Raw genomic sequence first — 26,758 nt, 5'->3', positions numbered from 1 at the left:
ATGGGATTGAGATCCGGGCTCTTCGCTGGCCATGGCAGAACACTGACATTCCTGTCTTGCAGGAAATCACGCACAGAACGAGCATTATGGCTGGTGGCATTGTCATGCTGGAGGGTCATGTCAGGATGAGCCTGCAGGAAGGGTACCACATGAAGGAGGAGGATGTCTTCCCTGTAACGCACAGCGTTGAGATTGCCTGCAATGACAACAAGCTCAGTCCGATGATGCTGTGACACACCGCCCCAGATCATGACGGACAGGCCTCTGTGTAACGCTCATTCCTTCGACGATCAACGCGAATCTGACCATCAAGAGACAAAACCGCAACTCGTCAGTGAAGAGCACTTTTTGCCAGTCCTGTCTGGTTCAGCGACAGTGGGTTTGTGCCCATAGGCAAAGTTGTTGCCGGTGATGTCTGTTGAGGACCTGCCTTACAACAGGCCTACAAGGTCTCAATCCAACCTCTCTCAGCCTATTGCGGACAGTCTGAGCACTGATGGAGGGATTGTGCATTCCTGGTGTAACTCGGGCAGTTGTTGTTGCCATCTTGTACCTGTCCCGCAGGTGTGATGCTCGGATGTACCGATCCTGTGCAGGTGTTGTTACACGTGGTCTGCCACTGTGAGGACGATCAGCTGTCCGTCCTGTCTCCCTGTAGCGCTGTCTTAGGCGTCTCACAGTACGGACATTGCAATTTATTGCCCTGGCCACATCTGTAGTCCTCATGCCTTCTTGCAGCATGCCTAAGGTACGTTCACGCAGATGAGCAGGAACCCTGGGCATCTTTCTTTTGGTGTTTTTCAGAGTCAGTAGAAAGGCCTCTTTAATGTCCTATGTTTTCATAACTGTGACCTTAATTGCCTACTGTCTGTAAGTGGTTAGTGTCTTACTGACCGTTCCACAGGTGCATGTTCATTAATTGTTTATGGTTCATTGAAACAGTGTTTAAACCCTTTACAATGAAGATCTGTGAAGTTTTTTGGATATTTACAAATTATCTTTGAAAGACAGGGTCCTGAAAAAGGGACGTTTCTTTTTTTTGCTGAGTTTATATAGTAAAATATCACATTCAAATTGATCCCAAACACACAAAGTAAATAGCCGCTGATGTTATAGAGTCCAGAGAAAGTGGCAGTGTAGGCTGTACGTATGCTATCTGTTCTAATGTTGGTCTGCTAGACCGAAAGATTACCAAATAAACTGAAACTGGCATTGATTCTACTACATGTGCACTCTCTTTCTTTGACGTGATCAGGGTGTACCAAATCACATCTTATCAAATTGCTGAGAGACAGGGGGGTTAAATAGCTGTGGCATGATAATAACATGATATTAGTTACAGCCACATGGTTTGCTTGTTAAAACTGAAATGACAACAGACAATAGCAAAAACACACCTTTATTCAAGTGTCAGAACATAAGTCTCTCCATCCTTGTATGCCTTTATCAAGAAGAACATCCAATGCACATACATATAGGTTATTTTTAAATTAACAAAGAAAATTAATTACTGGGCTACTGGTTACTGTGGATGGGGCAGGCTAAATAATTACAACCGAATAGGCCTAAATAAAAGAATAGTGACAAAGAAAACAATAAATGCTAGGTAGACCATGTCAGGAGCTTGTGGCTGAGCATTACCAGAGCGAAATTGGAGAGAGAGAAGGCCAACACCATTTTTTAAATCTGCTTGAATTACGCTCTGCTCCACGCTCGCCTACTAACATGCTCTGGCATTCAAAAGCAGCCCTGCTTTAGGCTATCAAATAACTGTCATATCAATGGATGGAATCAGTGAATGAATGGCTGCAACAACCATTACACGGTCTGACAAGCTGCATAACAAATTAGGCTTAATTAGACAAAATAACAATTAAATCGTACAAACGAGATAAGTCTTTGAAACGACTTAGTAAAAGGAAGCCTTTTTTTACTAAGTCGTTCAAATGAGATATTAAGTTGTTCAAACAAGACACTAAGTTGTTCAAACAAGATCATTCCAAGTCTAATTTTTTTTTTGCCTTGGGCTTCTGTATTGACATGCTAAACTTTGTGAATACAGTGCATACGGAAGGTATTCAGACCCCTTCTCTTTTTCCACATTTTGTACGTTACAGCCTTATTTTAAAATGGATTGGATTAATTTTTTCCTCATCAATCTACACACAAAACCCCATAATGACAAAGTGAAAACAGGTTTTTAGATTTTTTTTTATTTTTTTATTTACATAAGTATTCAGACCCTTTGCTATGAAACTCGAAATTGAGCTCAGGTGCATCCTGTTTCTATTGATCATCCTTTAGATCTTTCTACAACTTGATTGGAGTTCACCTGTGGTAAATTCAATTGATTGGACATGATTTGGAAAGGCACACACCTGTCTATATAAGGTCCCACAGTTGACAGTGTATGTCAGAGCAAAACCCAGGAATTGTCCGTAGAGCTCCGAGACAGGATTGTGTCGAGGTACAGATCTGAGTAAGCGTACCAAAACATTTCTACAGCATTGAAGGTCCCCAAGAACACAGTGATGGAGAGTGATGGAGTGCTGCATCAAATGACCTGGCCTCCACAATCCCCCGACTTGGAGGCATCTACTGTACGTGTGTGCGTGTTAATGATTAGTGTCATGCTTACGGTTACACAAATGCAGCTTTCCTCCTGTGCGGTTAGCTGAGCACAGAATGTGTGCCAAACCTACTTAGCCTATTGTTTAGATTACACGGCCTCCAATGAATATGACGGACATGGTTTTGAACCCCAGTCGCCTAAGAGCCTCAACAACATTTTGGGAGCTAACACGATTCCTCAGGCCTAAGGCAATGTTAGTCATGCGAGCGTAGTTCACCAAACCACCTCTGCACATGAAAGGTTCTAGTTTAGCTCAGTTGGTAGAAGCATAGTGCTATCTAATGCTAAGGTCATTGGTATAATTCACACAGATCACTTACACATTCTGCAATGACTGTTTGTAATGTCTTGTGTTGTAACAGCATGTAAAGTTAAAACAATTATTATTTTTTTAGGGGGTAGATCAGCTTTAATATTTCAGATAGATTGTAACTTCCATCAATGAAATTGTCTGCATCACTTCCAATCCCCCACATTTTTTTTCTCGTAAAAATATATATGTGGTCCTCTGTAGCTCAATTGGTAGAGCATGGCACTTGTAACGCCAGGGTAGTGGGTTCGATCCCCGGGACCACCCATACGTAAAAATGTATGCACACATGACTGTAAGTCGCTTTGGATAAAAGTGTCTGCTAAATAATGGCATATTATTATTATTAACCCAATTGGGATGGTTTGGGATGAGTCGGACTGCAGAGTGAAGGAAAAGCAGCCAACAAGTGCTCAGCATATGTGGGAACTCCTTCAAGACTGTTGGAAAAGCATTCCAGGTGAAGCTGGTTGAGAGAATGCCAAGAGTTTGCAAAGATTGAAAATATTTTATATTTGAAGAATCTCAAATATAAAATATATTTTGATTTGTTTAACACTTTTTTGGTTACTACATTATTCCATATGTGTTATGTCATAGTTTTGATGTCTTCACTATTATTCTACAATGTAGAAAATAGTAAAATAAAGAAAAACCCTTGAATGAGTAGGTGTTCTAAAACGTTTGACCGGTAGTGTAGCTGTGCAGCGACCCTCCCCATCCAACCTGACAGAGCTTGTGTAGATTGATGAGGAGAAAAATGTATTTTATCCATTTTAGAATAAGGCTGTAACGTAACAAAATGTGGAAAAAGTCAAGGGGTCTGAATACTTTCCGAAAGCAATGTATCTCTTACGTTCGCAAATTCACTCTGGCTATCTACTCTGATTTCAGAGAACTCTCGTCTGAGTGTGCCAGAGCGCAGAACAACTGATGAATTCACGAACACGCAACACCCACTGAATATGACCGGTGTCAGTAAGCAAAAAAGTAATAGTTAATCAAGAATGCTCTAGATAACATGTAAACAGCCTAACCAGCTCTGCTACGGTGAGTAAAATGGTCAAAGTGAGGTGTTCTCTCATTTGTGTCTGGAAGTAGCTAGCTAGCAAGCTAGCCAACTTTAGCCAGTTAGCTTGGGTGCTTGGTCGGGAAAAGCATGCTTTTGCAGGCAAGTTGCAGAAGGATGAGGAGGCTACAGTTCCCCATCGTGTACTAGTGCAATTTTGACGGCCAACTAGCTGAAAAAATTTGAGAGGGTTTATCTAATGTTCCTTTGTTAGATTTTAGCTCATCTTGCTCTGGCTAACATTAGTGGTTCATGTTGTTGTTGATGTGCATAACTGAGGGAGAGAGAGCCTACCTTTTCATGGTTGTTTGATCAATAGGACTGTAAAGTTCCCAAATGTATGAGGACACCCGTGGTGTTTACATATATGCAGAAATCCATTCATGTGTATTTTGTGACTTTTGGCGAAAGTGTTCTAATGATCTAAAGTCACGCTGTTGCAACTACCTGTAAACACACCATCCAGTTCAAAGTGAATGATGGCAGGCCCGTGTGGCAAATGGCTTGTTTGTATAAAGGCCTACTGTAGCTCTGCTTGGCTATAGCGCACCGGTCTCTATAGACTCCGGTCCTGGGGCCTGTTGCACAAAACTAGGATAAGGGATTAAGCCAGGATATCTTGGTGATCCTGGCTCAATTGATCCGTAATCCGGTTGCACTAAAGATGGATAGGGGGCAGGAGGATATGTTATGGTATAAATTACCATGGAGATTTATTCTGTGGAGCTAGCCTGCTCCAGACCAGGCTAAATTCCAGGATCTATTTAATCTCATCCCTAATGTCAGTCAGCAGTCACCACAAATGGAAACCAATAGTTATTTCACTGCTCACTATACATTGTTATCACATATAACTAGACCCACTGTCATTATTTAAACATTTGTGATCATTAATTTCAATGATTTTGGATAAAAAATGATTTTTAGATGATGTTGCTATCATTAGATAATTTACAGTTTCCCATAGACTATAAGGCTATATATAAAATGATAGAATATTAGGGCCACAGAGGGGAAAAAAACACAAGTCATAATATTGTAACCAGTTGTTTTAAAGGAGGACAGTTGTTAAAATGACAGATGTGGGGCATTTCGTGAAATTGTACTTCAGTATGGTTTCATAAACAAAGACATGCTGATGTGCCAGAATATTAAGTATCACATTGTCATAAGTATCAAAACTGTAAAACAATATGTAGCTTTCTGCAGAAAGAACCAGCCTCATAAATTTATGACTTTATCCTTTTTCTTCAGTGTGGCCCTAGTACTCTGTCATATAAACAAATACACATTCCATATGAATATAAAAACACAATGTGTAACATTATGTTCCTTTATTGAATAAGGACAAAACAAAGCAGGTAAACCATCAGCTCCTTTCGAAACTGAAGTCACAGTGACTCTACAAGATGGAAAGCACAGAATCCAAGCATATTATACAAAATGATACATACACATTCAAAGGTCTGTATATAACACACCCTGCATGTCTGCACACTAAAATAAATGCAGGACAAATCCATACACATCAACTGAACAGACAAATGAATGGATGCAGTAGCCTCCCTGCAGCCTTGTATTACACACAGTATACCGCACAATCATCATAAGAGGCCAAATTCGTAAAAAACGAACCCAAAAAAAACCCAAATTCCTCTGCCACCGCAGGACATATTTAACCAAAATTGAAAGCACACATACTAACTAAAATAATTCAACACATATTGGTCCCTCAGCAGCCGACCACTGTCGTCATCAGGGAAGATTGCCGGATTGTCCCAGTCCATGGCTGGTGGCACTCTGGGGGGCCCTCTCCTTCCTCAGGCAGGCCACATTGTGGAGGACAGCACAAGCCACAGTAATATCACATGCCCTAACAGGGCTGACCCTTAATTTGTGAAGGCAGTGAAAGCGTGCCTTCAGGAGGCCAAAGGTCATTTCAACTCTGGCCCTGGTCCTGGCATGGGCATGGTTGTAGGCCTGCTGTGCTTCCTGGGGGTCTGTGAAAGGTGTCAGGAGAAAAGGCTGGCAGCCATACCCCCGTCTCCCAGCAACACACCAGAGAATTCACCTGTCAACACAAAATCTCATCATTACTACCTCATAAACACAGTGATATTCTTGACACAGCCATGATGGTTATAAATAGGGGTTGTGTGGCTTACCTTGTGATAGGCACTGATAGATTTCAGAGGCCCGAAAGATTCTGGAGTCATGGACTGAGCCAGGCCATTTTGCCACAACATTGCTGATCACACAGTCAGCATTGCAGACCATCTGAAATCATAAGATGAGGAATATTACACCAATCAATGCACATCACTGGCAATGCAGAGTGTTCGACAATGGACAATATCAAAAAGTTATGTTCACCTGAACATTAATGCTGTGAAAGGATTTCCTATTCACAAAATCGGCCTCATGGGCACCTGAGGGGGCTTTTATCCTTATGTGTGTGCAGTCCACTGCACCAATGACATTGGGGAAACCTGTCACACAAAGTAATGAGTATCCTACTATGTGTTAACAGTTGTCCTGTAATTTGTAGATCCTCTTACCTGCAATCCTATAGAACTCCTCTTTGATGTCACAGAGTCTTCTGTGGCCAGGGAAGGAGATGAAGACATCTGCTAATGCTTTGATAGCCAGACACACACTCCTTATTGTGCGGCAAATTGTGGCCTTGTTCAGCTGTTCTGCATCCCCCACTGAGTACAGGAAGGCTCCACTAGCAAAAAGCGCAAGGCCACACAAACCATTTGCTCCACACTCAGTGCATGGCTCGTGCAGTGCGGTGCTTAATCCTGGGACCCAGTAGTCTGCATAGATACCTGATGCCATCTGCAGAAAACCTGTATCTTTCTATAGATGGTCATCAGGGAAGGCCAGTGGGTCCAACCGGTCCCTGAAGACCCTTTCTCGCCTGAAGGCTCTCCTCAGCACAAGTGCTTCTTCATCCACCACATCTCGCACGAATGGGCATGCCATTGTCAGAGCAGAAAGGAACACACAATTTTGGGCCTTCATATAGGCTAGTGGCCACACCTGGTGCTGGGGGTGGGCAAAAGAGGGCGATGCCTTATAACGATGACTTGGTTGTACTGATTGCTGGGAAAATAAAAAAACCTTAGAAAGATGCCACCGTCCTGTGTGCTCACAATAAGAGCTCATATGTCATGGCTCACTTGACTTTACGAGAATATACCTAATTTTTTATTTTGAGCTGTGTCATCTTCTTGGAGCTGGGGGAGGAAAGAAAAATAATGATTAATACATTTGTGTTACAGTTAGCATACAGTGTACATTGAAGGCATATCTCACCTCCCTCTCAAGTTTTTTTATTTCAAGGTCCAGTTTCCTAATTGTCCTCTTTTTTATTTCGGACTCCAGTGCAAGATTTTCCATCTTTTTCTTCTTGTACTGAATGTCTATGTCTGCCAGTTCTATTTGGCGCCGGAGGTGGTTGCCATACAACTTTCTGATAGCTTGTGAGCTCTGTGAACACAATACAATTAGCGCAGCTGGAATTTGGCAGGATGTGGTGTCCTTTTATTAATACGCACTATGTTGCCAGGCTGGTTTTCCCACTGTATAGCATCTGGGTCCTGTAAAAGAAATTAGATTTTTTGATTTTGATGAGGACTCCTCACCATTGTAGAGTAAATAGTACTTTCACAGTCTTAACATGATACCTCATGCCTTCTGGAATCCAGAGAGATGGTCTCCTCCTCATCATCGTCTCCATCATGTGCTGTTGCTGCTGCACTGGGGCCTTCACCCTATCACATTTAATCTGATTCATATTGAAGCTAGTAGACAAGACATGCCAGGCCTACAGTATGCCTTTGATGGAGTACTCACTGGATCAGCATCGTCTGGTGCTTTGTGCTGGTGGCTCTAACAGGAACACAGTGCTGCCAGACACTGCAAGGCAATAGGTAAACCAAAGTCAGACAGTCCAAATTGATTCAATATGAATGTGGTTGTATCCCATGTAGAGATGGAAGGACATACCTTGAATGAAGCGGGTGGCATCTTGGGAGGAACCTATGCTCGTCTCTTTCCCCCAGGGATCCCCTCTAAGACGGGCCTGCCTTTATTTAGCTCCAAGGCCATGTCCTCTGCTGGGGTAAGGTCAGCCTTTGGTGACCCACCACCCGTGCCTTGTCTGTGGGTATTCTTTTTCACTGCTAAAACAGTACAGACAATGTGTGAGCAGGCACCTTCTGGGTACAATATATGCTTGTGCTTTGTTAAATATTAGTCAGGGACCATACCATTCTGCAGAATGTTCTTTGTATTTGATTTTGACCTGCTGCCATGTCCGTTTTGGCCCGTTCATGTTTAATCTACACACACACACACACACACACACACACACACACACACACACACATTTAATGGAGTCACACTGCAAAAAATTACTTGGTATTTTTGTCTTGTTTTCGGTAAAAATATCAAAAAATTTATCATAGCTTTATACAGTGTGATGGAGTTACTTTACACAATTTCACTCATATCTGCAGTGCATTTCAATTAAAAATTTAACCGTTTCATAATTACAGTACAACTGCATTTTTGGAGATGTGAATTAAATATTTGAATTGTAATTGTGATGTTTCAGCGGAGCGGTGAGTGTGTAATTGTGCACTACTTACGCATTCAGGCGGTCTGCAATACTTTGCCACGCTTTTTCTCTTTGCTTTATCACTGTGGCGGTGTTGCCTTTCTTCTTAATTATATCTTTTACCTCCTCGTATGCCTCCATGAGGATTTGTGCTTCCGACGGGGAAAAGTACGCGGCTCTAGTTGCCATGGTAAATCAGTTAATCTGTGATCTGTGGCGGGGTCTATTTGAGTGAGCCGTGAGCGCGCACCTATCCAGGATTGGTTTCACCTGGCTTAATGAATCCGTGTCTGCTCATCCTGGCTTGGTCTTTGTGCAACCAATTAAGCCTGGACGCACATGTTTTGGCTTCATTGAGCTCAGCTGAGTCATTTATCCCGGATGTCTTAATTCTACTTTTGTGCAACAGGCCCCTGGACAAGACAGATGTTTTTATTCGGTTTTATTTGATGCAGTGTCTACAAATTGTCCAAACGCACGGCCCCTTTCCCACTCTATATTGCTATAGAATTTTCACAAATAGCTTAGTATACGTAATTCCCAATGTCGTGGAAATTATTTTACACAGGGACACTCGAAGTCAATCTTAAATTAATCATAGTTTATTTGTCAGCACGCTGGAGAGGTTCCAACCAACTCAATGCACCATAGTACACGTCTGTCAGAAGCTCTGCTGGGGCAGTCCCAGCAGTTGTCTTATATACGGCTATACACAGACAAGTTATATTTGCATGATTTAGCATAATTAATTCATCATTAGCGTTTTGTTTCATTCATGTGACAGACCAATTCTGGATCATAACATGTGACAATACCTCACGAGGCTTCTTCTCTAAGCTGAGACCTTGAAACTGAGATATATTTCTCCTCAAGTTCTCAAAACAAGGGCATACTGTATTGCAGCCACTGATAAGTGAGGATTCGTCTGATAAGTCACTTGCATGAACACAGAAATTGGTTATTAGAACAGCACATGAATATAACATAGAAATGTATAGAATAGAAAACACCAACATTAAAATGTCCATCTCTAAGTGGCCGCTTGTCAGAAAATGTTTTTAAATAGTGTCATATTCTTCCTGGGGGTGTATATGAACAGAATTGAATATGATTTAATGTTGCTAAAATGCTGTCAGTTCCACTTTAAATGCAACAAATGTTTCACACACCTAAATTATTTTCAAAGAGATGGCTAACAACAGCAGGCACGCTGCAATAAAAATCACAGTTCCACTCACCAGATGATGATCATTTGAAACTTTACTTCTTGTTGAAAGCTATTCTAATAAATTAGCAACAACATCCTCTTTGATAACACCTGCTGCAGCCGCTGCAAACTAGCCGACAACAAAAGCTAGCTAGCTAGACTGTGGGAAAACTACAGTCTAGCTAGTTTCCATTCGTTTTTGTATAAAAAACGGTCCCACCCATTAAGTCAAAATGTGATTGGTTGATTCCACTGTCAATCCAAAATGTTGCCCTAATACAGTTGAACGGCAGATGCCTTTATCTAGCGTCTGATGACCTAGCCCAGGGCTGCCCAACCCTCTTCCTGGAGATCTACTGTCCTGTAGGTTTTCAGTCCAACCCTAATTTAGCGTATCTGATTCAGCTAGTTAAGGTCTTGTTGTGCAGCTAATAAGTACAATCAGGTGTGTTAAATTAGGGTTGGACTGAAAACCCACAGGAAGGTAGATCTCCAGGAAGAGGGTTGGGCAGCCCTGGCCTAGCCAATGGCTGACTTAGCTAGATAGATTTATCTCCCCAGAGACCAGCAAAGAAAAATCCTGATTGGATCTTTTTTTCTCTTCAGCGTTAGCCCTTTCCTTTCTAGCAAAAACTGAAGAGATTAGATCAGAACATCATTGAAAATAATAATATAATTATTATATATATATTATATTATTATTATTTTATAATTCCTTAACCCTTATCTGAAGGTGTAGAAGGCCCATTGTTCCCCACTGTATTTTTTTTTTTTTCACCTTTATTTAACCAGGTAAGCCAGTTGAGGGTCCTCAGATCCTCAAAAAATTATACAGCTGCACCATCGAGAGCATCCTGACTGGTTGCATCACCGCCTGGTATGGCAACTGCTTGGCCTCCGACCGCAAGGCACTACAGAGGGTAGTGCGTACGGCCCAGTACATCACTGGGGCCAAGCTTCCTGCCATCCAGGACCTCTATACCAGGCGGTGTCAGAGGAAGGCCCTCAAAATTGTCAAAGACTCCAGCCACCCTAGTCATAGACTGTTCTCTCTGCTACCGCACGGCAAGCGGTACCGGAGTGCCAAGTCTAGGTCCAAAAGACTTCTCAACAGCTTCTACCCCCAAGCCACAAGACTCCTGAACAGCTAATCATGGCTACCCGGACTATTTGCACTGCCCCCCCACCCCATCCTTTTTACGCTACTGCTACTCTGTTAATTATTTATGCATAGTCACTTTAACTCTACCCACATGTACATATTACCTCAACTACCTCAACTAGCCGGTGCCCCCCGCACATTGACTCTGCAACGGTACCCCCCTGTATATATAGCCTCCCTACTGTCACTTTATTTTACTTCTGCTCTTTTTTTTCTCAACACTTTTTTTGTTTTTGTTTTATTTTTACTTTTTTTGTTAAAAATAAAAAGGGCTGTAAGTAAGCATTTCACTGTAATGTCTGCACCTGTTTTATTCGGCGCATGTGACCAATAAAATTTGATTTGATTTGATTTGAGAACAAGTTCTCATTTACAACTGCGACCTGGCCAAGATAAAGCAAAGCAGTGCGATAAAAACAACAACACAGAGTTACATATGGGGTAAAACAAGACATAAAGTCAAAAATACAACAGAAAATATATATACAGTGTGTGCAAATGTAGCAAGTTATGGAGGTAAGGCAATAAATAGGCTATAGTGCAAAATAATTACAATTAGTATTAACACTGGAATGATAGATGTGCAAGAGATGATGTGCAAATAGAGATACTGGGGTGCAAATTAGCAAAATAAATAACAATATGGGGATGAGGTAGTTGGGTGGGCTAATTTCAGATGGGCTGTGTACAGGTGCAGTGATCGGTAAGGTGCTCTGACAACTGATGCTTAAACTTAGTGAGGGAGATAAGAGTCTCCAGCTTCAGAGATTTTTGCAATTCGTTCCAGTCATTGGCAGCAGAGAACTGGAAGGAATGGCGGCCAAAGGAGGTGTTGGCTTTGGGGATGACCAGTGAGATATACCTGCTGGAGCGCATACTACGGGTGGGTGTTGCTATGATGACCAATGAGCTAAGATAAGGCGGGGATTTGCCTAGCAGTGAGTTATAGATGGCCTGGAGCCAGTGGGTTTGGCGACGAATATGTAGTGAGGACCAGCCAACAAGAGCGTACAGGTCACAGTGGTGGGTAGTATATGGGGCTTTGGTGACAAAACGGATGGCACTGTGATAGACTACATCCAATTTGCTGAGTAGAGTATTGGAGGCTATTTTGTAAATGACATCGCCGAAGTCAAGGATCGGTAGGATAGTCAGTTTTACGAGGGCATGATTGGCAGCATGAGTGAAGGAGGCTTTGTTGCGACATAGGAAGCTGATTCTAGATTTAACTTTGGATTGGAGATTCTTAATGTGAGTCTGGAAGGAGAGTTTACAGTCTAACCAGACACCTAGGTATTTGTAGTTGTCCACATATTCTAGGTCAGACCCGTCGAGAGTAGTGATTCTAGTCGGGTGGGCGGGTGACAGCAGGGTTCGATTGAAGATCATGCATTTAGTTTTACTAGTGTTTAAGAGCAGTTGGAAGCTACTGAAGGAGTGTTGTATGGCATTGAAGCTTGTTTGGAGGTTTGTTAACACAGTGTCCAATGAAGGGCCAGATGTATACAAAATGGTGTCGTCTGCGTAGAGGTGGATCTGAGAGTCACCAGCAGCAAGAGCGACATCATTGATATACATGGAGAAAAGAGTCGGCCCAAGAATTGAACCCTGTGGCACCCCCATAGAGACTGCCATAGGTCCAGACAACAGGCCCTCCGATTTGACACATTGAACTCTATCTGAGAAGTAGTTGGTGAACCAGGCGAGGCAGTCATTTGAGAAACCAAGGCTATTTAGTCTGCCAATAAGAATGCGGTGGTTGACAGAGTCGAAAGCCTTGGCCAGGTCGATGAAGACGGCTGCACAGTACTGTCTATTATCGATCGCGGTTATAATATCGTTTAGGACCTTGAGCGTGGCTGAGGTGCACCCATGACCAGCTCGGAAACCGGATTGCATAGCGGAGAAGGTACGGTGGGATTCGAAATGGTCGGTGATCTGTTTGTTAACTTGGCTTTCAAAAACTTTCGAAAGGCAGGGCAGGATGGATATAGGTCTGTAACAGTTTGGATCTAGAGTGTCACCCCCTTTGAAGAGGGGATGACCACAGCAGCTTTCCAATCTCTGGGGATCTCAGACGTTACGAAAGAGAGGTTGAACAGGCTAGTAATAGGGGTTGCGACAATTTCGGCAGCTAGTTTTAGAAAGAAAGGGTCCAGATTGTCTAGCCCAGATGATTTGTAGGGGTCCAGATTTTTCAGCTCTTTCAGGACATCAGCTGTCTGAATTTGTGTGAAGGAGAAGCGGGGGGGCATGGGCAAGTTGCAGCGGAGGGTGCAGAGCTGGTGGCCGGGGTAGTGGTATCCAGGTGGAAAGCATGGCCAGCCGTAGCAAAATGCTTATTGAAATTCTCGATTATTGTAGATTTATCGGTGGTGATAGTGTTTCCTAGCCTCAGTGCAGTGGGCAGCTGGGAGGAGGTGCTCTTATTCTCCATGGACATTACAGTGTCACAAAACTTTTTGGAGTTAGTGCTACAGGATGCACATTTCTGTTTGAAAAAGCTAGCCTTTGCTTTCCTAACTGCTTGTGTATATTGGTTCCTGACTTCCCTGAAAAGTTGCATATCGCAGGGGCTATTTGATGCTAATGCAGTACGCCACAGGATGTTTTTGTGCTGGTCAAGGGCAGTCAAGTCTGAGGAGAACCAGGGGCTATATCTGTTTGGGTTAGTAATCATTTGTAGAGGAGCTCTATTTTCCCTCAGCATGCATTTTTTCACTATTCTGAATGTCTAAAGAATCCATATGTTGTTCTGAAATATTAACACAGAAATACTGGACATTTTGAACTCTTATTATGGTGGTGATTTGACAAAATTACAATCATGGTCTTGAATTGACTCGGTCTCGGACCCCTTGTCCCCCTCCCGGTCTCGGTCTTGACCCGGGCTCGACCCCCTCCGGTCTTGGTCTTGACTCAAACTCGATTTGCTCCAGTCTTGGTCTTGAATCGGTCTCGCTTTAGGTGCTCTCGAACACAACACTGTTAAAGCTCTTTGGTAAATTGCGCTCTTCTGGCCTGTCTACCTTCAGAAGTAATGTCATTGAAGCATGGATGACAGAGCTTGACCACTGAAAGTCATTAGCAGTATTATATGTTTTACAAATCTTGTTTTCTTGGGATGCAGTGAAAGGAATTATTTGATGCCTTTTTCTGAAATATGGTTCAACTATTCGTTTTTTACCCTGGTTATACATGGCTTTCTTGCACTGACTGCAATTTTGAGAACATAAACTGTGAATGCGGAGGAGATCATTGGCTAAGAAATGTGCAGGTAAGGGGGAGGGGGAATGGGAGGCATTGGGAATGGTGGGGAGGGGGGACATGGAGGTGGGGGGGGGACATGGAGGGGGTGGGAGATCAATAGGGAATGTTCTGAAGGATTAGGGGTAAAAAAAAATATTAAAGCAGCCTGATCATGAAAAGTATTGTATGTTTCTATATATTTTCTTTAATAAAATATTATATTTTTAAAAAATGCAGGTAGCATTGCTGTTTTGAAGACTCTGTTGAAGCAATGGTTGTGTAGTCTGTCCTGTTTTCACTACATCCAACTTTGAATTTACTTTGCTGAATTGCTGATTTGGACTCATACTGTTTGCTTTAAGTAATCTTTTGTGACATTCTTTGAAAGCGGATGTTTTCTTCAGAAATGTCAAAACAGGAAAAGCTTTACCCTCACGATGATTGGGGAAATAGTCACATGTTGGAATAACATCAATATCTGAATAACTATAAGCCTAAATGTATTTGCCAAAATGTATTTGTGTTGTGGCCTATGGAATGGGTGTAAATGGGTGTAGTAAAAGAAAAGCAACACTCCATATTATTCAGTGCCCCATGAAATGACACCATATATAGATTCTACACACCCTACTGAGTACTCCCAACCCCACTTTTACATTGGCACAAATAATTGTTTTTTCACTATAAGCCAATATCTATTTCATATACAGTGATTTGCATTGTGGCCAGTGGAATGTGTGTAGTAAAAGTCCAGCAACACTGTATTATTCAATGCCCCATGAAAATACACCATATATAGATTGTACAGGCACTACTGAGTACTCCCAACCCCACTTTTATAATTTTACAAATTGAGTATTTTTTTATTTCTATATTATATATATATATATATTTTTTTTTCAAATAATCGTTTTTTCACTGTAAGGCCATATTGTCAACATACCAGTCTGAGCATTGTATTTTTCCATAGTGGTCTTAAAATAATGTTTTTGCATTTGCTTATAAGCCCAATAAATATCGACATTGATTAAAATGTAATATCTTTTGAATGACTTATCCACCTGCCAATGTTTTGAAATGCGAGCTTTTATTTGGAAGGTTTCGTCATTACCATATATAAGTGACGTCATCGTTAGTGCTTCAAGCAGAATTGTAGTCATCCCTTCCTACTGCCGAACAGTAAACATTGGGACCACAGGCGTGTACGGCTGCATATTTCTACTCCTTTGTTTTACGTTTAAATGAACAAATACCAGGTAAATTCATTATATTCAAATATTTCAAGTGGTGTTTTGTCAAGTGTTGTGTCCCCTTCTGTTCGCTAGCTAGCTAGTTAGTTGTAGCCTAATATTGGACTAAAGGAGCCAGTAACGTTACTCCTTTTTATTTGATTATTTAACCAGGCAAGTCAGTTAAGAACAAATTCTTATTTACAATGACGGCCAAATCCGGACGACGCTGGGCCAACTGTGCGCTGCCCTATGGGACTCCCAATCACGGCCAGATTGTGATACAGCGTGGAATCGAACCAGGGTCTGTAGTGACGCCTCTAACACTGAGATGCAGTGCCTTAGACCGCTGCGACACTCGGGAGACCGCAGCGCCAGTCCTTACAGTCCAAAGACCTCACACATTCTGTTTAAAGGGCGAATTGGCTTTGGAAGCCCAAAAAACCAAATACTCCATCTAAACGTGAATCGAGTCTCAATTATGATATGGTTCTAGAAACATAAATCCCCCCTATATTCACTGTCTTTATCATTGGGTCAGTGCCACTTTTGTTTGTTTTTGGACAATAATTTCCTCCTCCAGGTTAGGTGGACGTCATATTGTATTTGTATCTCCCCTTTTCGTAGGCCTAGTATATGGATCAGACAATGACGTTTTTATTGATCTGTTTGTAAGTGTCAGCAAAGTAGGCTACCCTGTAATTTTTATCCTATAAAAAAATGTTCTGCTAATGTCTCCAGTCATAATGTGTAGTAGAATTGCATGAAATGTATCTGATAAGCCTACTCTACGACACAACTCGCTGCATTTAAGTCTTTTTTTTGCGAACAGTGATTGAGTTATATTATTAGCCTAAATTATGACTATCCAATCTAATCATCACATTAGGAATAGTAAGGCATTTTACATAAGTCTGCAAATTCGAGGATCCATGGAATAATTTATTATAACGGTGCATGTTTATGCTGAAAATTAGCTTCCCAAACTTGAAACCCACGTGAAACCCACTATGTTAAAAGTGATATGACATCTCTACTAGGCCCACAGATAATAGGGATTCTATATGTAATTCTATAATTACACCTAGGCTATAAAAACAAGTGTGTGTGGGCTTGGGTGTCCCGTACCAGTAAGAAATGAAATCTACTTTAACACCTGACTAAGAGTCATGATTTAAGGGCTAGCTACGCTACATGGCAAAAGTATGTGGACACCCCTTCAAATTAGTGGATTCGGCTATTTCAGCCACACCCGTTGCTGACAGGTGTATAAAATCGAGCACACAGACATGCAATCTCCATAGACAAACATTGGCAGTAGAATGGTCCATACTGAAGAGCTCAAGGACTTCCAACATGACACCATCATAGGATGCCACCTTTCCAACAAGTCAGTTCATCAAATTTCTGCCCAGCTAGAGCTGCCCCGGTCAACTGTAAGTGCTGTTATTGTGAAGTGGAAATGTCTAGGAGCAACAACGGCTCAGCCGGGACTGCCGAGTGCTGAAGCACGTAAAAATCGTCTGTCCTCCGTTGCAACACTACCCTACCGAGTTCCAAACTGCCTCTGGAAGCAACATCAGCACAATAAGGGAGCTTCATGAAATTGGTTTCCATGGCCGAGCAGCCTCACACAAGCCTAAGATCACCAATGCGCAATGCCAAGCGTCGACTGAAGTGGTGTTAAGCTCGCCGCCATCGGACTCTGGAGCAGTGGAAATTTGCAATGTTCTAACATGTAGTGGAAAGCCTTCCCAGAAGAGTGGAGGCTGTTATAGCAGCAAAGGGGGAACCAACTCCATATTAATGCCCATGATTTTGGAATGATATGGTGTCCACATACTTTTGGCCATGTAGTATATCTTGTAGCCATGTTAGCGCTAAGTCAAGGCGCATTCTGACCTCGCTACAGTTTTCAGCCATTAGTTTCGCCCACGACTGGCTCATGTGAACTACAATCCCGACGCTGTGTTTTAACGTTTAAAAAGGTCATCGCTTGCGATACGGCTTTCGAAACATATGGCCCTTATCTTTTTCATCAGCGAGAAATAATCTTTCAAATAAAAAAGATACACATACTGTAGCAGTTTTGCACTGATCCATACAGCTAAGGATGCCTCCATCCGACAAAACTATACTTCCGCTACACCCGTTACGCTTACACAGGTGTTCGGCGCATGCTAGATAGCTAATTAGCGCAGGTGGTTGCCTCTTGTCTTCCGTAAAAACAAGCGCTGTAAAATGGAGGTATGGCCTTGTATCAAGGTGTGTATCAATTTAACCTTTTTAAAAATTATTATTATTTCTCACTAAAATGAAAGATAAGGTCCTTATGTTTCCAAAACTGTACCACAAGCAACGCGTGTTATTGTTCAGATTAAGCCAGGGCCTAAAATTAACACCCGCCACCTGCGGGTAGATTTTGGCATTAGCGGGTAAAATGTCTATTTCACCAGCCACGTTGGCGGGTGGTCAGGGCTCCTTAGTGCGAGCATTTCACTCGCATCTCAAATCAAATCAAATCAATAACTCTACATGTAGGTAGAGTTATTAAAGTGACTATGTATAGATAATAAACAGAGAGTAGCAGCAGCGTAAAAGAGGGGTGGGGGCAATGCAAATAGTCTGGGTAGCCATTTGATTAGATGTTCAGAAGTCTTAGAAGGTAGAAGCTATTTAGAAGCCTCTTGGACCTAGACTTGGCGCTCCGGTACCGCTTGCCGTGCGGTAGCAGAGAGAACAGTCTATGACTAGGGTGGTTGGAGTCTTTGACCATTTTTAGGGCCTTCCTCTGACACTGCCTGGTATGGAGGTCCTGGATGGCAGGAAGCTTGGCCCCAGTGATGTACTGGGCCGTACGCACTACCCTCTGTAGTGCCATACCAGGAAGTGATGCAACCAGTCAGGATGCTCTCGATGGTGCAGCTGTAGAACCTTTTGAGGATCTGAGGAACCATGCCAAATCTTTTCAGTCTCCTTAGGGGGAATAGGCTTTGTCGTGCCCTCTTCACAACTGTCTTTGTGTGCTTGGACCATGTTAGTTTGTTGGTGATGTGGACACCAAGGAACTTGAAGCTCTCAACCTGCTCCACTACAGCCCGTCGATGAGAATGGGGGTGTGTCGGTCCTCTTATTTTTCCTGTAGTCCACAATCATCTCCTTTGTCTTGATCACGTTGAGGGAGAGGTTGTTGTCCTGGCACCACACGGCCAGGTCTCTGACCTCTTCCCTATAGGCTGTCTCGTCGTTGTCGGTGATCAGGCCTACCACTGTTGTGTCATCGGCAAAATTAATGATGGTGTTGGAGTCATGCCTGGCCATGCAGTCATGAGTGAACAGGGAGTACAGGAGGGGACTGAGCACGCACCCCTGAGGGGCCCCCGTGTTGAGGATCAGCGTGGCGGATGTGTTGTTACCTACCCTTACCACCTCGGGGCGGCCCGTCAGGAAGTCCAGGATCCAGTTGCAGAGGGAGGTGTTTAGTCCCAGGGTCCTTAGCTTAGTGATGAGTGTTGAGGGCACTATGGTGTTGAACGCTGAGCTGTAGTCAATGAATAGCATTCTCACATAGGTGTTCCTTTTGTCCAGGTGTGAAAGGGCAGTGTGGAGCGCAGTAGAGATTGCAAAATCTGTGGATCTGTTGGGGCGATATGCAAATTGAAGTGGGTCTAGGGTTTCTGGGATAATGGTGTTGATATGAGCCATGACCAGCCTTTCAAAGCACTTCATGGCTACAGACGTGAGTGCTACGAGTCTGTATTCATTTAGGCAGGTTACCTTAGTGTTCTTGGGCACATGGACTATGGTGGTCTGCTTGAAACATGTTGGTATTACAGACTCAGGCAGGGAGAGGTTGAAGATGTCAGTGAAGACACTTGCCAGTTGGTCAGCGCATGCTCGGAGTACACGTCCTGGGAATCCGTCTGGCCCTGCGGCCTTGTGAATGTTGACCTGTTTAAAGGTCTTACTCACATCGGCTACGTCCGGAACAGCTGATGCTCTGATGCATGTTTCAGTGTTACTTGCCTCGAAGCGAGCATAAAAGTAATTTATTTCGTCTGGTAGGCTCATGTCACTGGGCAGCTCGCGGCTGTGCTTCCCTTTGTAGTCTGTAATAGTTTGCAAGCCCTGCCACATCCGACAAGCGTCGGAGCCGGTGTAGTACGATTCGATCTTAGTCCTGTATTAACGCTTTGCCTGTTTGTTGGTTCGTCGGAGGGCATAGCAGGATTTCTTATAAACTTCCGGGTTAGAGTCCCGCTCCTTGAAAGCGGCAGCTCTACCCTTTAGCTCAGTGTGGATGTTGCCTGTAATCCATGGCTTCTGGTTGGGGTATGTACGTACAGTCACTGTGGGGACGACGTCATCGATGCACTTATTGATGAAGCCAGTGACTGATGTGGTGTACTCCTCAATGCCATCAGAACAATCCCGGAACATAATCCAGTCTGTGCTAGCAAAACAGTCCTGTAGCTTAGCATTTGCGTCATCTGACCACTTTTTTATTGACCGAGTCACTGGTGCTTCCTGCTTTAGATTTTGCTTGTAAGCAAGAATCAGGACGATAGAATTATGGTCAGATTTTCCAAATGGAGGGCGAGTGAGAGCTTTGTATGCATCTGTGTGTGGAGTAAAGGTGGTCTACAGTTTTTTCCCCTCTGGTTGCACATTTAACATGCTGGTAGAAATTAGGTAAAACGGATTTAAGTTTCTTTTCATTAAAGTCCCCGGCCACTAGGAGCGCCGCCTCTGGATGAGCGTTTTCCTGTTCACTTATAGCTGTATACAGTTCATTGAGTGCGGTCTTAGTGCCAGCATCGGTTTGTGGTGGTAAATAGACAGCTACGAAAAATATAGATGAAAACTCTCTTGGTAGATAGTGTGTTCTACAGCTTATCATGAGATACTCTAACTCAGGCGAGCAAACCTCGAGACTTCCTTACATATTGTGCACCAGCTGTTGTTTATAAATATACATAGACCGCCACCCCTTGTCTTACCATAGGCTTCTGTTCTATCCTGCCGATACAGTGTATAACCCGCCAGCTGTATGTTTTTCATGTCATCGTTCAGCCACGACTCGGTGAAACATAAGATATTACAGTTTTTAATGTCCCGTTGGTAGGATATTCCTGCCTGTAATTCGTCCATTTTATTATCAAGTGATTGTAAATTGGCCAATAGTATCGATGGCAAAGGCAGATTAGCCACTCGTCGCTGGCTCCTTACCAGGCACCCCGATCTCCTTCCGCGATATCTCCTTTTCTTTCTACTGCGAATGACGGAGATGAGGGCCCTGTCGGGTGTCTGGAGCAACTCCCTCTCGTCCGACTCATAAAATAAAAATTATTGGTCCAGTTCAAGGTGAGTAATCGCTGTTCTGATGTCCAGAAGCTCTTTTCAGTCATAAGAGACAGTAGCAGCAACATGATGTACAAAATAAGTTAAAAACAATGCGAAAAAACACACAAAATAGCACGGTTGGTTAGGAGTCAATAAAACGGCAGCCATCCCCTCCGGCGCCATTACTCACCTGTGAATAAAAATAGTCAAGTATGATCACATTTATAGTAAAATAAATGCAGCAGTAGCTGTTTTCAAAGTATTATCGCTGTTTTGTTTTATAGCTGGTATAATAATAGCACAAAGTCAAAGAACAACAAATCCTATAGCCTATTCCACCTCGCGCTGCAACACTGCCTGGCTGGGGGCTGTGCGCATGCGAAGAGCTGAGTGAAAGATACCTTTTTAGAAGCTCTGCGCACAGGCATAAAAGTTGGTCTAATTTACTTGAAACTAAAGTCTACTGAAGTGAGACTTTGTCCTTGTGTTTCTTGGCTATTTACTTTTTGTTCACCAACTAGGTTGTTTTTCTATGTTTGAGTTTCAACTGCTAGGGAAGAGAAGATAATATGGAGCCAAATACCTGCCAAAAGGTTGAACGTACGTATCGTTAGGATCGTAAGACAATCCATACGTAAATTGTTAGGATCGTAAGAAAAGCCATGTTTGAAACATGAAATGTAAACGTTAAAATAGATCTGTAAATGTACAAAACTTATGTTACGACTATTAATTAATATTTACACATTCAATTCTTACTTTACGTCTCCCTTTACTTGGTTACAGATCTTTTTTATGCGTGCAAACTTTTGTTGTAATGTGGCATCTGTAAAGGACATGAACCGAACGTAGCCAGTCGAAGTTAGCTAGTCAATCAAGCAACTCTAGCCCAGACATTAGATTTGCTTTGCAGCTTCCGGTTTAATTTCCAAAATAAAAGTCTAGAGTTTGTTTTAGAACTGCATTCAATAACGACGTTATACCAGTAGATGCCTTAGTATAGACCTGGGCCTTCAGCAAATGACTTGTGTGAGAATGGTAAAGACACAGAAGAGCCTTGTCTAGAATAATCACCTGAGCTGCAAAATAGAAAGTAAATATGATTTAGGCTAGGCCTATATCACTATCTAAATGTGCCATGCTGTTGTGTGTTATTTAATGGCCATATCATTGCATAATTTATTTTTATAGCCGTGTGGGGCTATTGTGGTGGTCATGTAACCTAATGAATCACACTTTTTCCAGTATTTGTACTGTAGGCCTTATATTACGCATTTTGACTGTTTTATTAATGCATTTATAGATTCACCAAACATCTATTATTATTCCATGTTTCGTTATACCTGGAATATACATTGAGGGGAAAAAAGTATTTGATCCCCTGCTGATTTTGTATGTTTGCCCACTGACAAAGACATGATCAGTCTATAATTTTAATGGTAGGTTTATTTGAACAGTGAGAGACAGAATAACAACGAAAAAATCCAGAAAAAGGCATGTCAAAAATGTTAAATTGATTTGCATTTTAATGAGGGAAATAAGTATTTGACTCCTCTGCAAAACATGACTTAGTACTTGGTGGCAAAACTCTTGTTGGCAATCACAGAGGTCAGACGTTTCTTGTAGTTGGCCACCAGGTTTGCACACATCTCAGGAGGGATTTTGTCCCACTCCTCTTTGCAGATCTTCTCCAAGTCATTAAGGTTTCGAGGCTGACGTTTGGCAACTCGAACCTTCAGCTCCCTCCACAGATTTTCTATGGGATTAAGGTCTGGAGACTGGCTAGGCCACTCCAGGACCTTAATGTGCTTCTTCTTGAGCCACTCCTTTGTTGCCTTGGCTGTGTGTTTTGGGTCATTGTCATGCTGGAATACCCATCCACGACCCATTTTCAATGCCCTGGCTGAGGGAAGGAGGTTCTCACCCAAGATTTGACGTACATGGCCCCGTCCATCGTCCATTTGATGCAGTGAAGTTGTCCTGTCCCCTTAGCAGAAAAACACCCCCAAAGCACAATGTTTCCACCTCCATGTTTGACGGTGGGGATGGTGTTCTTGGGGTCATAGGCAGCATTCCTCCTCCTCCAAACACAGCGAGTTGAGTTGATGCCAAAGAGCTCCATTTTGGTCTCATCTGACCACAACACTTTCACCCAGTTCTCCTCTGAATCATTCAGATGTTCATTGGCAAACTTCAGACGGGCCTGTATATGTGCTTTCTTGAGCAGGGGGACCTTGCGGGCGCTGCATGATTTCACTCCTTCACGGCGTAGTGTGTTACCAATTGTTTTCTTGGTGACTATGGTCCCAGCTGCCTTGAGATCATTGACAAGATCCTCCCGTGTAGTTCTGGGCTGATTCCTCACCGTTCTCATGATCATTGCAACTCCACGAGGTGAGATCTTGCATGGAGCCCCAGGCCGAGGGAGATTGACAGTTATTTTGTGTTTCTTCCATTTGCGAATAATCGCACCAACTGTTGTCACCTTCTCACCAAGCTGCTTGGCGATGGTCTTGTAGCCCATTCCAGCCTTGTGTAGGTCTACAATCTTGTCCCTGACATCCTTGGAGAGCTCTTTGGTCTTGGCTATGGTGGAGAGTTTGGAATCTGATTGATTGATTGCTTCTGTGGACAGGTGTCTTTTATACAGGTAACAAGCTGAGATTAGGAGCACTCCCTTTAAGAGTGTGCTCCTAATCTCAGCTCGTTACCTGTATAAAAGACACCTGGGAGCCAGAAATCTTTCTGATTGAGAGGGGGTCAAATACTTATTTCCCTCATTAAAATGCAAATCAATTTATAACATTTTTGACATGCGTTTTTCTGGATTTTTTTGTTGTTATTCTGTCTCTCACTGTTCAAATAAACCTACCATTTAAAATTATAGACTGATCATTTCTTTGTCAGTGGGCAAACGTACACAATCAGCAGGGGATCAAATACTTTTTTCCCTCACTGTACTACTGGTTATGATTGCAGACAGAGCACAGAGAATGGGATGGTGCAATATTGAATTAGTCATATTTTGATAAGGTGCATGCATGGGGATGTCCACTTGCTGGAGAGATACACCTAGCGGACTGAAACTTAACTGTGGTAGGCATAATACAGCTAATACTATCTAGACTTGCGCTGGCTAACAAATCCATTACATTAGCTACCTAAATGTGAAGTAAACTCAACAGGAGGAATGGAGACTTTTAACTTGAAAACGTGCAGGATACCTCTTTCTGGTTTCCCTGACTTCCGTTTTTTTTAATACTGCGTTATGCTTGTTCGAGTAGCACTACTCACAGACCGTTTGGTGTATGTTTTTTTTGTTGGTGAGATGAAACTGCCAAAACTCTGAAAGGTATTATTGTATGTCAGAATTGCAACACAAGATTTGTTCGTCTGTAATCGTAACATGGTGTTTGTATGTTCACAGATTAAATTTCACGTTTACATTCTCGCATGGAATAGCCTTCATTTCTCAGAACAAGAATAGACTGACGAGTTTCAGAAGAAAGTTATTTGTTTCTGGCCATTTTGAGCCTGTAATCGAACCCACAATTGCTGATGCTCCATATACTCAACTAGTCTCAAGAAGGCCAGTTTTATTGCTTCTTTAATCAGCACAACGGTTTTCAGCTGTGCTAACATAATTGCAAAAGGGTTTTCTAATTATCAATTAGCCTTTTAAAATGATAAACTTGGATTAGCAAACACAATGTGCCATTGGAACACAGGACTGATGGTTGCTGATAATGGGCCTCTGTACGCCTATGTAGATATTCCATTAAAAATCAGCCGTTTCCAGCTACAATAGCCATTTACAACATTAACAATGTCTACACTGTATTTCTGATCAATTTGATGTTATTGTAATGGACAAAAAAAATTGCTTTTCTGTCGAAAACAAGGAAATGTCTAAGTGACCCCAAACTTTTGAACAGTAGTGTACGTTCAACCGTTTGGCGGGTATCTGGCTCCATAAGAAAACACTCTACTAGTCAGACTCAATCTCACAGGCACAAACATGACTGGAGTCTCGCTACCGCGGTAACCTCCCACCCTTAAAGGGGCAGGTGAAAATTTTTTGTCTCATCTGTGATATTTTGGTTAAAAGACTCGGGTCACAAAAATGTAATTATTCAATATACCACATTAGTAATACATTTATTGTTTTAGAAACATGCATCAATTTTTTGGGGTGTTTTGTTGGTGTAATGTAAGCAGGCCAAAAATATTTAGCCTGGTAAAAAATCTGAGTGGCTGGTAGATTTTTTTTATCTACCTGTCACAATGGCTGGTGGAACAAAAAGTAAATGTTATGCCCTGGTGAGTGTCTGGGTTCATAACAAAACTCCCCCATAGAGAAGATCCCCTTTTTACAATGACTCTTATGTGTAATGTAATGGAGCTAAGAGTCATGATCAAGGGCTACTAGCTATGTAGGCTAAAAGTGTCTGCGTGCTTCCCTTCCGAAATAATTCAGATGGGAAGTTCGTGCCTATATTATGATGACATTTTGTGTCATTTTTGTTAGTTTTGGTCTTCAGCAAGGGTTTTTTCGGCTGTCCGTGCACACATTTTTTCTTGAGGCAAGCCAAAGTTCGGTAGCCGAAGTCTACACCCTTTCGTTGGTGATTGGTCAACAGAAGGCATTCTTCAAATGTTTGTTGTCATTCAACGAGAGACGACTCATTTTCATGCACAATTTTTCACTTGAGAAATACTACAGATGATCCATTATATTGACCAGATACTCTAGTGGCCCTTATAAAAATGAAAAGATATGTCTTCAAAAATGGAAGGCAGTCGGGAGGAGGCAAGATCAGGTGGGACTATTCTAGCCAATGAGAGGGCAGATGAACAACCAGATTTTGGGCCCAGTTATCCCTCTCGCTTCGACTCTTCCTCTCTTGAAATACTGCACCAACGCTATGGTGTCTCAAGATGGAAAAACAGTAAACTGTGCGAGCACACTCTTTCGGTTCGCCTAGCCAAAGCCAGCCGAACCGAAATATGTGGAAGCCTTAAGAAGATTAATTGATGTGTCCCAATACTCCTGTTCCACAGCACTGCAATGGCAATTGACTGGCTTGGATTTGGCTATGCTGCAGCCATAGCCCTGGGGGGGTTCATGGGATACAAGAAAAAAGGTAAGCGTTTCCAGTCAAGCAGTTCAAAATGCACAAAGCAACATGAATTTGTCAGTGTCACCATTTCATTGACCCTGTTAACAAGACGATGGCAAGTAATATCTATTTTTGACTACAGGTAGTGTCATGTCACTGATAGCTGGGCTATTGTTTGGCAGCATAGCCGCCTATGGGGCCTTAATGATTTCAAATGACCCAACCAAGACTTTCTACTCCCTCGGTATGTATGCCTGCTTTGCTGGGATGTGTTGGTCACCAGAAACCTCAATGAAATATAATTTATTATTTTAGGCCTTGACATGTCTTGAAATAGCATTTAAATAAATGTATAAATCTTCTTTCTTTTCTCAGTTGCTTCAGGAGCGCTGACACTAGTGATGGGAATGAGATTCAAGAAATCTGGGAAAATAATGCCAGCTGGCATCATGGCAGGACTAAGGTGAGAATCATCAATCGTGCACTATAGTCTGTATTGCGTGGGTTTGATATATATGGAGGTTAACGTTACATTTAACTCCTTGCTGCTTTTCATTGTATTTGGATGTTTCTTACAATTGACCCTGTGTTGAAATGATTTAATTTGAAACATTAACGTGCACAATCAATATGAAGTTATCATATCTGGTTTCTCTATTCAGTTTGCTGATGGTCCTGCGACTTCTCTTCATGAGCGTGATTGTAATGTGATTTGAACAACACAACTGACTAAAGTGAGACTGAAAATGTCACTGCAAGGGATGAAGTTCCATTTGCACATTGTTTGTGCTTGCCTATATGTATTATTTT

The 26,758-nt window shown here is 42.4% G+C and overlaps 1 protein-coding gene across 3 annotated transcripts; it reads left to right on the top strand.

Annotated features, from left to right (window-relative positions):
• The first annotated feature begins 3,889 nt into the window (after positions 1–3,889).
• LOC121575178 (transmembrane protein 14A) lies at positions 3,890–26,705 on the top strand. 3 transcript variants are annotated; one of them, XM_041888145.2, is made up of 5 exons: positions 3,890–3,992; positions 25,890–25,972; positions 26,091–26,192; positions 26,324–26,411; positions 26,611–26,705. In XM_041888145.2, the coding sequence occupies exons 2-5, from the start codon at positions 25,897–25,899 to the stop codon at positions 26,657–26,659; spliced, it is 315 nt and encodes a 104-aa protein (XP_041744079.1). In that variant the 5' UTR covers positions 3,890–3,992; positions 25,890–25,896; the 3' UTR covers positions 26,660–26,705. The 3 variants fall into 3 exon arrangements, with proteins under 3 accessions (XP_041744079.1, XP_041744066.1, XP_041744071.1); XM_041888132.2 differs by lacking the exon at positions 3,890–3,992 and adding an exon at positions 15,390–15,512; XM_041888137.2 differs by lacking the exon at positions 3,890–3,992 and adding an exon at positions 24,099–24,180.
• Positions 26,706–26,758: the final 53 nt, after the last annotated feature.

Source organism: Coregonus clupeaformis, chromosome 1 (assembly GCF_020615455.1).
Source record: "Coregonus clupeaformis isolate EN_2021a chromosome 1, ASM2061545v1, whole genome shotgun sequence".
Classification (NCBI taxonomy): domain Eukaryota; kingdom Metazoa; phylum Chordata; class Actinopteri; order Salmoniformes; family Salmonidae; genus Coregonus; species Coregonus clupeaformis.
Note: the sequence above shows the minus strand (reverse complement) of the source record. Positions and strands in the feature narration are given on the sequence as shown.

What these genes read in the sequence shown, in the direction of transcription:
- LOC121575178 (XM_041888145.2), top strand. Translation starts at nt 25,897, where the DNA reads ATGGCAATTGACTGGCTTGGATTTGGCTATGCTGCAGCCATAGCCCTG. An exon ending in CAAGACTTTCTACTCCCTCG is followed by an intron (nt 26,193 to 26,323) that starts GTATGTATGCCT and finishes TTCTTTTCTCAG; the next exon opens with TTGCTTCAGGAGCGCTGACA. An exon ending in GGCATCATGGCAGGACTAAG is followed by an intron (nt 26,412 to 26,610) that starts GTGAGAATCATC and finishes TTCTCTATTCAG; the next exon opens with TTTGCTGATGGTCCTGCGAC.